General features: G+C 37.8%; 1 protein-coding gene across 3 annotated transcripts in view; it reads left to right on the top strand.

Moving 5' to 3' along the window:
- Nucleotides 1-16,345, top strand: part of LOC146465308 (macrophage mannose receptor 1-like) — a 110,425-nt gene that overhangs the window by 54,961 nt on the left and 39,119 nt on the right. The window contains exons 1-3 of one of the 3 annotated variants that reach the window (XM_085128499.1): nucleotides 2,348-2,487; nucleotides 10,001-10,432; nucleotides 12,150-12,272. The exons of 1 other annotated variant lie outside the window; for it this stretch is intronic. In XM_085128499.1, coding sequence (XP_084984625.1) covers nucleotides 2,424-2,487; nucleotides 10,001-10,432; nucleotides 12,150-12,272 — 619 coding nt within the window. In that variant the 5' untranslated portion in view covers nucleotides 2,348-2,423. Of the gene's footprint in view, nucleotides 1-2,347; nucleotides 2,488-10,000; nucleotides 10,433-12,149; nucleotides 12,273-16,345 lie in introns of those variants that run through there. One more of the 3 variants, XM_085128498.1, reaches the window with a different exon arrangement.

The following is a 16,345-nucleotide window of genomic DNA, read 5'->3' on the forward strand; positions in this document are numbered from 1 at the left end:
TCAGTTCAGAATTTCACCTCAAGCAGACACATTTACAAAATTGTGGTTGGTAATGAAAATTGCAAAGTGAAGAAATATTGCTCACTTACCGAGAAGTTCTCTTGCGGTGAAAAAGACTTTTTACCTTGATAAATAATCCGTGAAAGGTCAATTTGCAGTTTCTGCTTCGATAAGTTACTATGCCACACTTTCCACTAATTTATTACTCACAATCATCTTCTGTATATCCTTGTTTAATCAAGGAAATACGTTTTCAATTTTTGAGTTCTTTGAGTCCTGGAAAATCTATTTGAAGCTGTTAAATTGTCCAGAAAAAGCAGCTTAAACTTCTTTGCTTAATTCAAAATGGCCGCCAATATCAATGTACCAAACCTCGTTTTCAGGTCCTTTCTCTTCCTCCATCAAGAGAGGACCCTGGGAATGAGGTCGGAATGTGCTTGCAGTGTACTTCCAAATATGGCAAAGTCAATTATCCTGCATATATAGTTTAGCCGATGAGGCCGTATAGTAGGCCAAGTTGCTAAAATCAGTGAATATTCCGCAAGATTGAGCAGGATTATCCAGCACATTGCTAACAAAGCGCAGTTTTATTGAAGAAAAGCTGGAGACGATCTTTATTTTACCATTTTTCTCCCCGACACAGAAAATTACGTATATATAAACAATAGCCTCCATTTGGCGCGAAAATATGCTCAGATATTTGTCCGCGGACATTATCTGTTCCGAGAAGCGAACAGTCGCTCGAGGAAAATCGTGAGCTTCGAGGAGCAGATAATGTCCAAGGACAAATATCTGAGCATATTTTCGCGCCAAATGGAAGCTATTGTGGTTATTATCTGCCAAGTAGCAACGAGCTTGAGTATTTGAACATTTCCTTTAAGAACAGTTTACCGTCAAAAACGTTTAGAGCGTATGTTGTTTTCTGATACTGCTTTATCGACCACCAGGTTTATCTCTCCTTCTGTCACAAAAGCAAACCGTTCCCCATCTTGACATCAATTTTAATTGTTAACTTGAAGCGCCTTGAAGTTTTTGAAATTGGGGAATATCACTTGGGAAATATCATCGGATATTCTCCAGTTTTAGCTGGGGAATATTCGGTCACGTGAGGCGTTTAGACCAATCTCGCGCGAGCGAAAATATGTGATGGATTATAACCCAGGATATCTATTGTCTGCGGACGACGAATATTCAGTGCACCATGATCATAATTGGGTAGTGTTTCGAAGTGTTACAATGTGCTGAATAATAACTGTGAACAATGTCTCGCACTCATGACAGATATCGACGGGTTCCTAATAATACTAAATAAATAATTATAAAAGGATTTTTTCGGCTTATGGTATTTTTGTGGGTCAATCTACTAAACTCTCTATCAACTCCCTTTTATGGGAAGAAACTAGCTGGATAGTGTACTTGTGTTTGACAAACAACAAATAACATGAGTGAAGATTATCTCGTCTGACATTTCCTCGACAGAAATAAACCATGCACTTCATGCATCAAGTTTGTTTTTGTTTTCGTTCTGCAGATGCCTGCTCCTTACCAAAGTTACCAAAGTACTGTGTTTCGCAGACCTCAGCCACACTGCAGAGACGAAAATTAGCGGATTCAACAGAGCTAACCTTCAAACTGTCTACGCTGACATAGATTATCTCAAGATTCATGCCCTGAAGCCTTGGTTTCCAGAACAAAATTTGGATCAAACAATGTAGGGCAGTGCGGATATCGATGATTTTTGACATATTAGGGCGAAAAGAGAAATGAGCTCTCACTACTGAAGACTTGGCTGTCTTCACTCAATTTCGTGATCTCTCATTAGAAAAAATCTGAAGAGGAATCCAAACGTTGACAAAAACCCAATGTAGACTGTGACTGGTCCTTCATTGTTTTTTTTCCTTTCAGACGTTCCTTTTATCCTTAATTTGACTCTGCTAAAGAGCCTGTTAAAAGGTCATTTTAAATTTAAAACAAAATAAAGTACGTATAGAATCCAAGCCAATTCAGTATTAAAGTGCAGTTACGGGTTGCACAGCTAGAGAAGATAGGAAAACAGTAGACTGAGAGTTGTAATGATCTGATAGTTCAAATGGTCAGAATAGCATTTATTGTTCTTTTCTAAGCCAATGCCTTTAGCAATTATCATAGTACTTCCTGATGGCACAGTAAAATATACAGAATTCATTTAATTAAGATGTACATTCAGTTTATGGCCATAGGGGAAAAACAGATCTTAGCGCGCAAGGGCTATTAAACCCAAAAAGGAAATTGGAGGTATACTAGGTCTGCGATAGGATATCTCGAGGAAGGAAGAGAGAGGTTCCTGGGAACGAGGTTGTCGGGCCTTTTTGAAGTGCTCCATAGCGGAGTCGCAGAATATTTTTGTTTCAAATTGTTTAAATTGTTTTTAAGCTGAACGGATAATGGCTCTGGGGGGACTACATCTGCTTATTTTAGTTCTTTTAGAACTACTGCGTTCTGGAGTGGGTAAGTTATTGTTGCTGATTGCCTTTGTTTTTTTAATGCTATATTGTTAAAATATCGTAGCAACAATTGAATAGACTTGGTATTAAAACCACCTATCGCTGAAATATCACCCTCAACAGTGACATGTGAAAGTAGGGCAATGCTATTTTCGTACGTAGCAACGATTAATTTGGCGTTTATTACGTACGGTTTAGATTTATGAACGACTGGTATAATCGTGTTTAGGTAATTTGCATATAAGAGTGGCTTGTGAAGAAGGAGTGACACAAAAATATTTTCTCGTATTGTAGGATCAGAATTTTAGGCGCAGCATTATTCGCTTGTATCGAAGGTGTTTTCGAATCTTTCGATAGTTCCAGCGAACAAGAATAAGCAGAGGAGCAAAATAAGCCATTGTGGGTCTTATGAAATCGGGAATTACTAGACTAATTGAACAACATTTGCGGTGTTGTGTATGCTCTAGCGAACCATGTTGGTTTTGGACGATTGCACATCAGCTGCAGCGGAAGGCGTTGCGTTCTCTTGTTGTTTTGGCAAAGCCTCCATTTTATTAGCTCTTAACGTTTATGAGCAGAGAAATCTGACAATTAATTCCTACAGGAAGCTGTATGCACTTACTTTATTTTTGAATTTTTGTTTCACACATAACTAAAGGTCAACAATTCAAGGTGGAACGGCGTCTCATTTAAATTGTGAACTTGAAAGAAGCGCTATTAAATTTTAATTTTGTAAATACAGTGTTCTCAGAGGTCTTTGGTTCTTGTCATTCAATTGTTAGTAATAACGGGAATAATTTCCATCCAAGAATCAGCGTTGATTTGAAAATTATTAATTTCCTGGGTTAATCTCGGTGTAAGAATCTGACAGGTTTTCCCATGTGTTGTTGGTTATTGTTTTCCTTCCCTGTATATGTTTGGTCGTTTTTGTTTCCTTTGTTTTACGCCAGCTGTGAATTTTATAGGTTCTCACACCGAGGCAAAACCAATTTGCAACTGATCAGGATCTATTTTCGCTTTTCCTTGATGCTAATACTAAACTTCAACTTCTAAATTAACTTCGGGAATACACTAACCAGTAATCGGAATGCTAAAAGCTACATGAAAATTTTAAACCGAGATCGCAATAGACAAAACTGACTGCAACTGCAGTCAGTTATCAAAAGGTACTATCAAAATAATTTATGCATTAATTAATAATTTTTGTCCATGATGTCGGAAGAAGCAAATTACATACCAGGGTATCAAAGCAACGAGGGATTTACATTCTGTAATACCAGTGCGCAGGAAGGAAAGTAGATGCATTGTATTTATAAACAAGGTGTTGGCTTGGTACATACACAGATTGATTTGAATGCGAGATACAGGACGATTCGTGCGGATTTCAGTTAGGGCTCCTCTTCCACCCCCTTCGCCATCCTTCCTTGTTCAAAGACAAACTTTTAATAAAATGCTCTGGGGCTTCATTAGGTATTAGGGAGCTTAAGCAACGACGACGGGAACGGCAACGAAAACGTCACCTGAAAATATATCTTTATTTCATTTTTGCTACTTCGCGATTATTTCAACTCGCTCAACTTTTAAAAAAAATGGCGAACTATCCAGGAACCAAATTGGTAGGAGTGGCGTTGTTTTGCAGAGGACGGCAAAGTAATGTACCAAAATGTTAAACGCACGTGCAGAGCGATTATTTTTGCTCATTAAACCTATTGCTTTGCGGCGTTGTCGTTGCCGTCGCCGTCGTCGTTGCTTAAGCTCCCTATTCTTTTGTATGCCAACGCGCACTTAACAACTTTGGCTTCTTCAAAAAATGGAATCCAGGAGAGCTTATTAAATAATGCCGGCACAGAAGGACACATTGGCCCTGCATCCAATATAATCTTAGCACCTCTCTTCTATAAACGAAGAAGTCATTGAAGATTATCCTTACTGTATCGTTCTTGAAGCCACGGAGCATTCACATGCGATTATAATGTTGAGCGCTACAATGCGCGTGGCACGTTTCGTACAATCTTGGTCACTCCATGAGGTGAAAAACAGAGTTCACTGTCCAATTCTAATCCCAATACTCTCGCTTGATCTTTTTGTTCCAGAAGATGTCCATTTATTTTGCACAAGTTGAGTTCACGATCTTCACGTGTCAGCTTATCCTGCAAACGCTGGCCAGTTACTAGCATAGTTTTCGTCTTAGTCTCATTTAGAGGAAGCTTGTTGGCGTTAGCCCAATTTTCAACTTCGTGTAAAGCAATAGTGAGCGACTCCTGTAGCTTGCTGCTGGCACCAATTTCCGAGTCAGCAAAAGCAGTAATGGTTGAGAGATCTGATAAGCGAGGTCTCGGTGATATGGTACCCGGCTACGGAAACCTGATTGCTTGCAGTGTAATAGTTTATGCTCACATAAATAATCATACAAGGTAATATGTACGTGCCTTTCCACAACCTTTGTTAAAACTGGAAGGACTGAAATGGGACGATAGTTATTACTATCGCCACGATCCCAGGCGTGCTCTTAGCGGATTGCCATCTCTTGGGAAACACCGCTGAACGCAATGAGCAGTTTATTAAGAGCGGCTGCCTGTAAGAATCGAGAACTGCATTTCAGCGACCACTTGGTCGAATTTCTGATATTTCGTCTGAAGATACCCTTGGATTAACTATTTTCAAAAATCATATTTTAAAGTTCCAAGGTATTTTATTTTTTGAGAAAACTGCAAGAGTTTGAAATGCGGCCAAGGTGCGGTCACGGGCCGATTAAAACCGCGAAAATTTAGGTCACAGGACGAAGCCCCGTTCACGGTCTAAAATAACCCAATGAACTTGAAACTTTACACAAACCTAGACCAACCATCTTGCAAGAGAATTAATACAATAAACATTCCAAACATGCTGGCTGCTTTCTAAAGCATGCAGATTTGTGTACGCTACTCAAAATGACCTTGAAACTAATGCTTATTTTCATTGAAATAAAAGTGTTTCTGGTATGTCATTTTCTCTAAATTAAATCTCATATATCGGAAGACGAAGAAAAGAACTTTATTTGCACCAAGTTTCAAGCTCTGATTCAAACTCTTTCCCACTCAAGGAAGATCGAATATGCGTGCGATACTTGCGGCTCGCAATTCACGTCACGAATTATGAGATCAGAACCGATTCACAAACACTTGACATCTGGAACCCGTGAATGTTTCCAAACATCACATATTGGGCCCTAAAACTAACCAGACGGACTGAAGACAGCCATTCAATGTTTTTCGATCTTTCCTACTCTGCTCTAAAATAATATAGTTATTCCGGTCAATTAGCCTACGAAACATGTGCAACAAATTTGCATACCATTTCGATGTCGCAGGAAAAAGTAGTGCAAATCATACTTTACAGCTCGTTTATCTTCTTAAATGAAGAAGTCGATCAGTAAAATGGAGAAAAGCGTGTGACTTTGTTCCTGTCGTGTTGTTTTGAGTGTTCGTGTTTAGCAGCGACGGCTCAAGTCAATAAGCCAGTGTGACACTGATCAACTGTAACTCGATATTCCCTTCGGTGATGTGGGTGACGCGCACGTGATCCTGGCCAGGCACTTGTGCGTTCAGGGCGCTTTTAGAAAAGTACTGCTTGTGGGCCAAACTACAACTACCCTGGTGATGATGACCTTGACGAGCTTAAGGACTGTTCAAGAGATATGAGAGCCCACCTTTCCAGCCTTTGTTTTTTCTGCGAAAAAAGATCGACGTTCAAGTATTAGTGTCAGTTTTTGGTTTTTTTTTACTTACAGTAATGCAGATCCCGGAACGTGGATTTTTTGCGAAAAAAAATCTATCCATAACCACCATCCCCACAATTAATAATATAAAATTTGAGGGTATCAGAGTAGTCTGAGGGTATCAACTTTGAGGGTATCAGAGTGGTGAATTCCCCACCGACCAACGCGACCTCCCCCACCCCCCATCCCCTCTGGCGATAAGCGTCAATTGTGGTTATTGTTTACTTTCCCAAACCAGTTTTATCGTTGTTCCTGCCGGTTTCTTTCAATTTTCGAGAAGATAGGAATCTTGCCAGCCTTGGTCTGTCTGGTGATGGCCACGAAAACTAACTTATTGCTAGCGCAAGCGGGTGAGGGCCGTTACTACCTTATTACTAGCGGGTGAGGGCCGTATTTCGCCTATTCATTTTCCAATTTCAGATTTCATGCTATTATTTTTTTCACAGAGTTGAAAGAAACTGGCAGGAACAGCGAGAAAACGGTCTAGGAAAGTAAACAATAACGACAATATTATTGACGCTTGTAGCTAGGGGGAAGGGGGGAGGTCGGGTTGGTGGTCGGTGGGGCACTCACTACTATGCTCTCAAATATACAGATCTCATACTTTTAATTGTAAGGATGGCGGTTATGGATGTTTCTTTCTTTCTTTCTTTCTTTTTTTTTTTCGCGAAAAAATCGACGTTCCAGGGTATGTATAATTGAAGTAAAAACACGAAATGACACTAATACTTGAATTTTTTTCGCGAAAAAAAAAATCAAAGCTGGCAAGATGGGCTCTCGTATCTATTGTACAGTCTTTTAGCTTGACAAGGTTTTCATCACCAGGGTAGTCGTAGCTTGCCCACAAGCAGTACTTTTCACTATTTACAGTTCCTAAAAGCGCCCTAGCTTGTACGCGCAGGATTCCATACCGAAATGCCTGGCCAGGATCACTTGCGCGTTACCCACACCACCGAAGGGAATATCGAGTTACAGCTGATCAGTGTCACACTGGCTTATTGACTTGAGCCGTCGCTGCTACTGACACGAACACTCAAAACAACACGACAGGAACAAAGTCACACGCTTTTCTCCAGTTTACTGATCGACTACTTCATTTAAGAAGATAAACGAGCTGTAAAGTATGATTTGCACTACTTTTTCCTGCGACATCGAAATGGTATGCAAATTTGTTGCACATGTTTCGTAGGCTAATTGACCGGAATAACTATATTATTTTAGAGCAGAGAAGACAGAGAAGGAAAGAAATCTCGGATCGAAAAACATTGAATGGCTGTCTTCAGTCCGTCTGATTAGTTTTAGGGCCCAATATGTGATGTTTTGGAAACATTCACGGGTTCCAGATGTCAAGTGTTTGTGAATCGGTTCTGACTCATAAATCGTGACGTGAATTGCGAGCCGCAAGTATCGCACGCATATTCGATCTTCCTTGAGAGGGAAAGAGTTTGAATCAGAGCTTGAAATTTGGTACAAATAAAGTTCTTTTCTTCGTCTTCCGATATATGAGATTTAATTTAGAGAAAATGACATACCAGAAACACTTTTATTTCAATGAAAATAGGCATTAGTTTCAAGGCCATTTTGAGTAGCGTACACAAATCTGCATGCTTTAGAAAGCAGCCAGCGAATTTGGTGTGTTTGTTGTATTAATTCTCTTGTGAGATGGTTGGTCTAGGTTTGTGTAAAGTTTCAAGTTCATTGGGTTATTTTACACCATGAACGGGGCTTCGTCCTTTGACCTAAATTTTCGCGGTTTTCATCGGCCCGTGACCGCACCTTGGCCGCATTTCAAACTCTTGCAATTTTCTCAAAAAATAAAATACCTTGGAACTTTAAAATATGATTTTCGAAAATAGTTAATCCAAGGGTATCTTCAGACGAAGTATCAGAAATTCGACCAAGTGGTCGCTGAAATGCAGTTCTCGATTCTTACAGGCAGCCGTTCTTAACTTACATAGGGGCCCGGATGGTGCTATTTTGGCGCCGCAATCTTGAGGATCCTCTTATCTACACCAGTGACCTTATTTGGACTCAGGAGTCTAAGGTCGTCCACCTGGCATATGGATATATATATATAGTAGTTTTATTATTATTATTATTATTATTATTATTATTATTATTATTATTATTATTATTATGATTATGATTATGATTATGATTATGATTATGATTATGATTAATTAAATTGAAATTAATTATCTCTTTTTTGAAATATTCCGAGCAAAATCGATATTTATAAGTTAAAAGTACAAACAAGAACTTTTAAAAACCTATTTACAATTCAATTCATCATCATCATCATTATCATTATTATTATTATTATTATTATTATTATTATTATTATTATCATTACTATTACTATTATTATTATTAGATGTTAACTTACGCTTTGTTTAATTCATTTTTTAAGGTCAAACATTTCAATGCAATTGTCCGTTACACTGTTCATAAACCATCCAGTAGACACCAAAGAGAGAAAAGAAAAAAATAACTGAACCAATTGGAATGAGAACTCTCGTTTGTGCTCGCTGAATAATAGCCAGCTTGTTTCTATTGAGGATGAAAAGGAATTGAATTTTTTAGAGGAGAAACTTGAACCGAAAAGATACCCGAGTGTTGAATATTTATTGGCTTGAGAAAAAGCTCTGGTTCTCCTCGTCAACATTTTTTTATAGTTTTTACTTCGTAGTCATGAGTGAAGAAGAGTGGACACGTTTCACGCGAGGATTTATCTTTGCTCGTGTAAACTACTGACAGATTTCCCCGAAAACGTTTGCTTTCTGACCAGGACAAATTTATTTGCAAACGAGTTTGATGATGCTTTTGAAAACGTTTTGAGTGACGAATTTTGCTTGCTCGTAGGTAAGGGGTGTACACGTCTCCCGCGATGATTTATCATTGACAAGGTACAATATTTCCCCTATTGGGCTCAAGAGAAATTTTTTTTCGTCAACGTTTTTCCTCGAAGCGTGTTCTTGTCCGAAAACTGGCTTGCCAGTTTAATGATGGGGTTATTTTAAAGGAAAATTTAGCTTTATTTGTTGCTTACTCGAGAAAATAAAACTTGTTCTAAAAAGCAAAGCTCCTGAAGCTGCAGTTTCGAGAAAACGTTTGTGTATTTTATCCAATTCAGTTCAAACAGGGCTGGCTGACAAAGCGACGTCACAAGATTGACGGAAGAATTTTATTTTCAGCTAATGACTAAAACAAAAGTTCGATTTTGGAAGAGCATGTTGTGACAAACAGATATGAAAAACGATGAAAAGAGGCTTAATCCGCTAAAAAGTTATTACCGGAGCCTTGAATTTTGAAATCATCATGCAAATCATTAATGATCAAGCCAGTTTTCTTATTGTAAATAGTTATTTTGTATAGTCTTTATTACTTAATTGTTATAACATAAATATCGCATTGTATTTGTGAAACACATCTCATTGTTGCCATGTTTCAGCACTTCAATGTTCATAACCCTGTGGGACGTTAAAGAACCCTCACACTTATCGCAAAGAGTAGGACGTGGAGTTCCCGGTGTGCTGGTCTGGTCTTTGTGCTATTACATGATTCATGGGTTGGGTGGGTTGGATGAGGTCGCTAATGGTCTGATTGCGGCTGCCAGCAGCTCTGCTGATGTCCGATCTCACCCTTGCACTGAAGTAATGAAAACCGCATTTGAATATGTATATAGAAAATGCGGTATATAAATACCATAACCATTACTTTTATATTTACTTACGCTTTGTTTTATTTTATTTCATTTAAGGTCAAACATTAGAATCCAGCTGTTCAAGTTACACCGTTCATAAACCATCCAGTAGACAACAGGCAACAAATTGGAATGAGAGCTTGTATTTGTGCTCACTGTACAATAGCCAGCTTGTTTCCATTGAGGATAAAAATGAATTGAATTTTTTGGAGGAGAAACTCGAACCGAAAAAGTACCCGAGTATTGAATATTTTATTGGCTTGAGAAAACGCTCTGGGAAGTGGACATGGATAAGCAATAACAGTACTGTGGTTGCGCCTTCTAAAGATCCCTGGGCCAGTGGCGGTAAGCCCGACGGTGATGGCGAGTGTGCTAAAATGTTCTTCAAGGGCAACAAGTTTCGATATGATGACGTACCCTGCATTAATTTCAGAGCGAAATATATGGCATATATTTGTGAGAAGCATATTGACTGGCACGAAGAAAAAGGTATGCCAGAAACAGTGAATATTTCAGTCCGGAAAAAAAAAAAGATTTTTACTGTGCTAAAACAATAACGGTACTGAAGCCAACATTTCTCGCGCGTTCAATTTCGAAACACATTTTAGATATGACGACATACCCTGCAATAAATACAAAATAAGAAATGGTGGATATATTTGTGAGAAGCATGTTGGCTGTCACAATGAAAAAAGGATGTAAGAAGAAGTGCGTATTTCAATTTACTGATGCAACTTCACTTAAGAAAATGACATATCAATTTTAAAATTCCTTTACAACATTACGCTAGGACAGGACAACCTATTTAAATTAATCTAAAACTTGAGCTTTTTTAATGTTGTCATCTGCTGAATTAAGTGTTTGTGGAAATCAATTTTCCTACCCTCAGCTTTCCTCTTAGAGTTAATAAAAATAAACAGTTGTGCTCGCTGAACAATGCCCAGCTTGCCTCTATTGAGGATGACAAGGAAATGAATTTTTTGGAAGAGAATCTTGAACCAAAAAGGTACCCGATATTTGAATATTTTATTGGCTTGAGAAAAAGCTCTGAAAAGTGGACATGGATAAGCAATGACAGTATTGAGGTGGCACCTCATAAACATCCCTGGACCAGTGAAAGATTTTCCGACGGTAGGGACACGCACTGTGCTAAAATGTACTTCGAGATTAAGAACAAAAATCGTCTGTGTATGACGATATACACTGCTATAAATTTCGAGCAGAAAATGTTGGATACATCTGTGAGAAGCATGTTGGCTGTCACGATGAAAAAGTTATGCGGAAATTAGTGCATATTCCAATCTACTGATGCTATACTTAAATAACAAAAAAATTGATTTTTCAAAACATGACGCCAAGCCATGACTGACTATTCAAATTAATCCAAAGCTTGAGCTTCTTCAGTTAATGTTCAGTCATCTGATAGCTTTTGTGCTTGTGAAAATCTATTTCCTCGTCGCTCGGCTTCCCTCTTATAACTTATAAAATTTTGAATCATTGAGGTCACTGCCACGGCCAAATGTTTAATGAAACCTCTTTGGTTATATGAAAATATTATATTTCTGTATCCAGATATATTTTTGCGAGTTTCAGAACCACTGGATAAAATTTTTAATCATGAATTTGATCATATTTAACTTGAAGACAAATGAGGGAGAGTTTCAGATCAACGATACATTAATCTCTTTGTGAATGCTGTTGACGTTATCACGTTCATACAGAAACTATAAGCAGAAATGCCATTAAAAAGTAATTGTGGAGCTCCGCTTTTAGGCTTGCCGGTTAAATATATATAGTACAGTCAACTCCCTTTAAACCTTTCCCAGGGTTTTTGACTTGTAAATTGGGGAGGGCCGGGCCCTCCCCAATTTACGAGTAAAAAACCCTGAGAAGGAGGTTGCGAGAGTTTATTATAGCGGGAATTTATTTCAGTCAAACGTCTGTAATTTATTTTTGCCGGGGATTTAACTGTTGTCCGTATTATCGTGGTGTCCGTAATAGCAAGGTGTCTGCAAGGCGAGAGTTGAGATACGCAAAAAAACAAACAAACAAACGAAACCAACAACACCAACAACAAAACATAACGCATGGGAAAGAAAAAGGTTATAACTGTCTAGAAACAAGATGTATGATAAAGCCAATATTTCTTGCAGATTCTTTCATCTCTTTGTTCTCTTGCTTATCACCTTTCTTTCCAAATCTTTAGCCAAGACAGCAGTTCCAGAAAAACATCAATCCACAACGCTTGCCACAACCAAAACGTTGCCAACTACTTCGACAATACAGTCAACATTATCATTACAGCAACAAACTACTAAGCTACTAACAGGTAAGGTCATTCAATGTTTATTAGCTGCCCCTCAAAATGATAATTATAACTCTCAGCGTAATCCAATAAGTTCTTATCCTTGTCATTATAATTATTATTATTATTATTATTATTATTATTATTATTATTATTATTATTATTATTATTACTATTATCATTATCATTATCATTATCATTATCATTATCATTATCATTATCATTATCATTATCATTATCATTATTATTATTATTATTGTTGTTGTTGTTTCTTTAATTTCGTTAGAACCACCAGGGCCCAGTTGGATTAACGTGAACTTTGATGCGAGTTTAATTAATAATTAATAAAGGTTTTCCCAAAAGTTTTTTGTCCGTCAATTTTGCCTTAGACTTTTCTCAACCTTTTTGCTTGAAATTAGCCTTTTAAACCATTTTAATCGAGGGAGATGAAAACCTCGATTAACTTTTAATCGTTGATTAGCGTTAACCGGCTTTCGAACAACCAGGCCCAGAAAAGTAAACAATGTCCATGGAAACTTGAGGGAGATAATGGCCAATACTGCATTTGCTTTAGTAGTGAATTTATATAACATCAGACTGGTAACATACTGGGGTGAGTGGTATTCTCGTCAAGATTCCTGGTGCGTGAAGAGTGGATATGTTTCACGCGAAGAGTTATCTTTGCTCGTGTAAGCTACTGACAGGCTTCCCTAAAAAAATTTCTTTCTGACTACGACATATTTATTTGCAAATGAGCTTGATTTTCTGGAAAACCAGAAGGTACAATATTTCACATGCTAAACGATCTCTTACAGCGTTGGACACAAAAGAAAATTTTCTTCGTCATCGAATGTTCTTGCCCAAAAACTAGCCTGCCCGGCCAGTTTAGTGATAAGGTGTTTTCACCAAAAATCTTGCTTTTGCTTTATTTGTCGCTCACACGAGAAAATAAAACTTGTTTTAAAAAGGAAAGCCTTTTTAACTGTAGTTTGGGGAAAACGTTTGTACATGATATCCAATTCAGCTCAAACTGGGCTGGCTGACAAAACGACGTCACAAGATTGACGGAAGAATTATATTTTCAACTAATGATTAAAAGAAATTCGATTTTGAACCGAGCTTGTTGTGATAAAAAGATATGAAAAATGGCTGATAAAAGTAAAAGTAATGCCGAAGCCTCGAATTTTGGACTTCCCGCCATTTTGGTACTATTTTTAGAAACCTGCCGATTAGAAAAGTGCAATATCTTTTTAACCAATGCAAGACATCCAACAAAGAAAAATAAAATTGAAATATAGTGAAATACCAGATAATGACAAAAGAATTTAAAAGCTAAGAGGGCCACATGGGCACAATAGTGAGATTAGTGACAGAACAGCTTACGTACACAAATATCCAAACCAAGAAAAGATTAATTAGAAACTCAATGCATTTGAGCAATGCCCCCTTTCGGTCGGGCAAAAGGGAAACAGAAGATATTCCAAGGATAGATAAGATATGACTTGTCAATAAGGGAAGAGACGAGAATGGTTAAATGCTTAGAAATGTGGTTTCCTTAAAATGACAAGGCCTTCTGTTTCGGCTGACTACTTTATATTTTAATTTTGGTTATTGAGCCCTTGAACAACGGAAAATGACTTATTTTATAGAATTTTTTTATTTATTATTGGACTCTAGTTGAGGAACGGAAAATGTATCGTAAAAAATGTCCGAACTTGTAGTGCATGCTACACATGCTTTCTAAAGTGGGAATAATATTAAGCTAATGTGTTGCATGTTTAATTGCATTAAAATCTTCTTTTCGCTTTTCAAATCAGGTTTATTTCAAACATTTTAGTTCCTTTAAACTGTAGCATGTTAGCTTAAAAGTAATTATTATCCGAACATAGAAAGACGGTTTATTCCGATCTTGCTATGGTTCGCCGGTAATCATTAATCCACAGCTTGTGATCCTCGACCTCTTAAATTTAGCCCTGACCACGCATATACGTTCCCGAACTATTAAACAACTACTTACTGATTTTGAGGGCATTCCGTGAGCCTCACCCATAAACCATGATCCAACTCCACTTAAAACAGTCGGAGTGTTGCGTTTTATGTGAAACCGAATAAACTTTCCAAATAAAGGTCGGTTGCCAGAGTAATTAGCGTCACAGCTAAAAGAGTTCACTCCGTTATCAGGCGCTTGTAAGTGCTTCTGAAATAAATAATGAGTATATAGGCTCTTACGATTAAAATTAATTCACAAACTATGAATTAAACGTCAAACTCAGTTTTGTTCACACCGGTAAAAAGAAAAAAAAAAAAACAAAAAAAACCAAAAACTTGCATGAGGTTTGTCGGACTTCAGAACCATTCTGTTTTGGGTAACATATTTTTGGTTTAAAAGTTTGAAAGCAATGTATTTTTTTTTTATTTTCCTTCCTTTCTCTCAACTTCATTAATAAAATCAACTTAGTTGATGAAATTTCTGACCATAAACAATTTTAAACCCAACGACACATGGCCGAAGGAAGGAAGCCTCCCCATCTATAGGAATTACCAAGGGCCATAAATTTCCTATTCTTAATTGCTTATACATTTCTCATTTTCTTCCACACAAAGATTCAGGTGTGAATAGAAAGTTGTTTTAGATCATTTCTCAAAACTAAAGTTGCCAATTTGTATATGTGGGACTCGTGAAAAGGGTGCCGCGATTTTGGGAGGGTAAAAGTTTGCATTTCCGGCGTCAATTTCTTTTCCGTGTATGACAGCATCTGGTGGACTGGGCCTTGTAAAAATAAATCTGAGAACGACTCTGACCAACTGTAAAGCCAACTATCTGAGTGGCGCTATTTTATACTCACTCGAAAGTGCTGGGAAGGAAGTCGTATAATTTTCGAAGAATTGTCGAGTACATCTATCCGTTTCAGTTTCCACCATTTATCTGGAGGAACTTTCCAAATAATATATAGATTAACGTTATTATAGTCTGACGTGCTGCCTGACCGGAAGTCGTGACGAGAGGTCACTGCTGAATTGCAACAGAGCTGAGTCGCAGCGTGTTTTGGTTTCAAATTGTTTGAAATATTGTCAAGAAACGGATAATGGCTTTAGTGGGACTACATATTGCATTAAATCTGTCTAGACCAGGTGTGCGTTTCTCAAAACTCCCGAGAACTTTTCGGGCCCGAAAAGCTCCCCGTAAAGCTCCCAAAAACGCTTTCTGGTGTTTCTCAAAGCGCACGAAATTTTCGGGCCCCGAGAAAAGTCACGTAGATTTCTCCGATAATTTTCGGGTGCTAGAAAGCTCCCGAAATGCGTTTTCGGGAATGCTTTTTTCAGTTAAATGGTTGTATTGCGTTACTATTATCAAGGAAAAAGTTACCAAAACGAGAGTTTGAGTTAATTGACAGATACTGGGCTAGACTCAAGCTAAAAATGTTTAAAAACCAAGAGAAAATTTCTGAAAATCTCACAGGTTTACATGCGTTAGTGCGCGCAAGAACTTTGTATAGATGAACTTAAAGATTTTGTTGATTCCAGTAAATTTACGAAGGTAACTCTTACAAATCAGGTATTTTCAGTTGAACTTTCAAAGAACGACGACCGACAAGGCAAAAGAAGTGAAATTCGTACTTAAAAAAACTTGATTTTTGAGAGATTATGGACCAAATAAAGACAGTTTAATAGTTTCCTCAGCGGTTCGCATATTGCCGAGTTTGATAGTGTAGTCCTACAAATGTAGTCAAATGTTTTCAAACTGAAATTGGCCTATTTACTCGCCGAGATTGCGAAAACTGTATTTGATTCATGGCGCTCGATTTCGTGCTTTAAGAATTATTAAAGCTCAACTTAAGTTTATTTTATTGTAAAACAGAAAGCTTTCACTAAGGATATAAGTCTTCATACAGTGGAAAACGTTGGCCTAAGTTTTGTGTTGACTTAGATCATTTTGATCGCTTTAATCACGAACTGCAACCGAAGGCCTCATTCAAACAGTTATGTCTGGGTCAATTCCAAAAGCGATCATCCCCCCCCCCCCCGGGCAAACCCCCGGGCATTGGACTTTTTTAGAAATGCCTGATCAAATTCCCCTCTATATGGGCCGATTTCTA

Source organism: Pavona decussata, unplaced genomic scaffold (genome assembly GCF_977016875.1).
Source record: "Pavona decussata unplaced genomic scaffold, jaPavDecu1.1 SCAFFOLD_156, whole genome shotgun sequence".
NCBI lineage: Eukaryota > Metazoa > Cnidaria > Anthozoa > Scleractinia > Agariciidae > Pavona > Pavona decussata.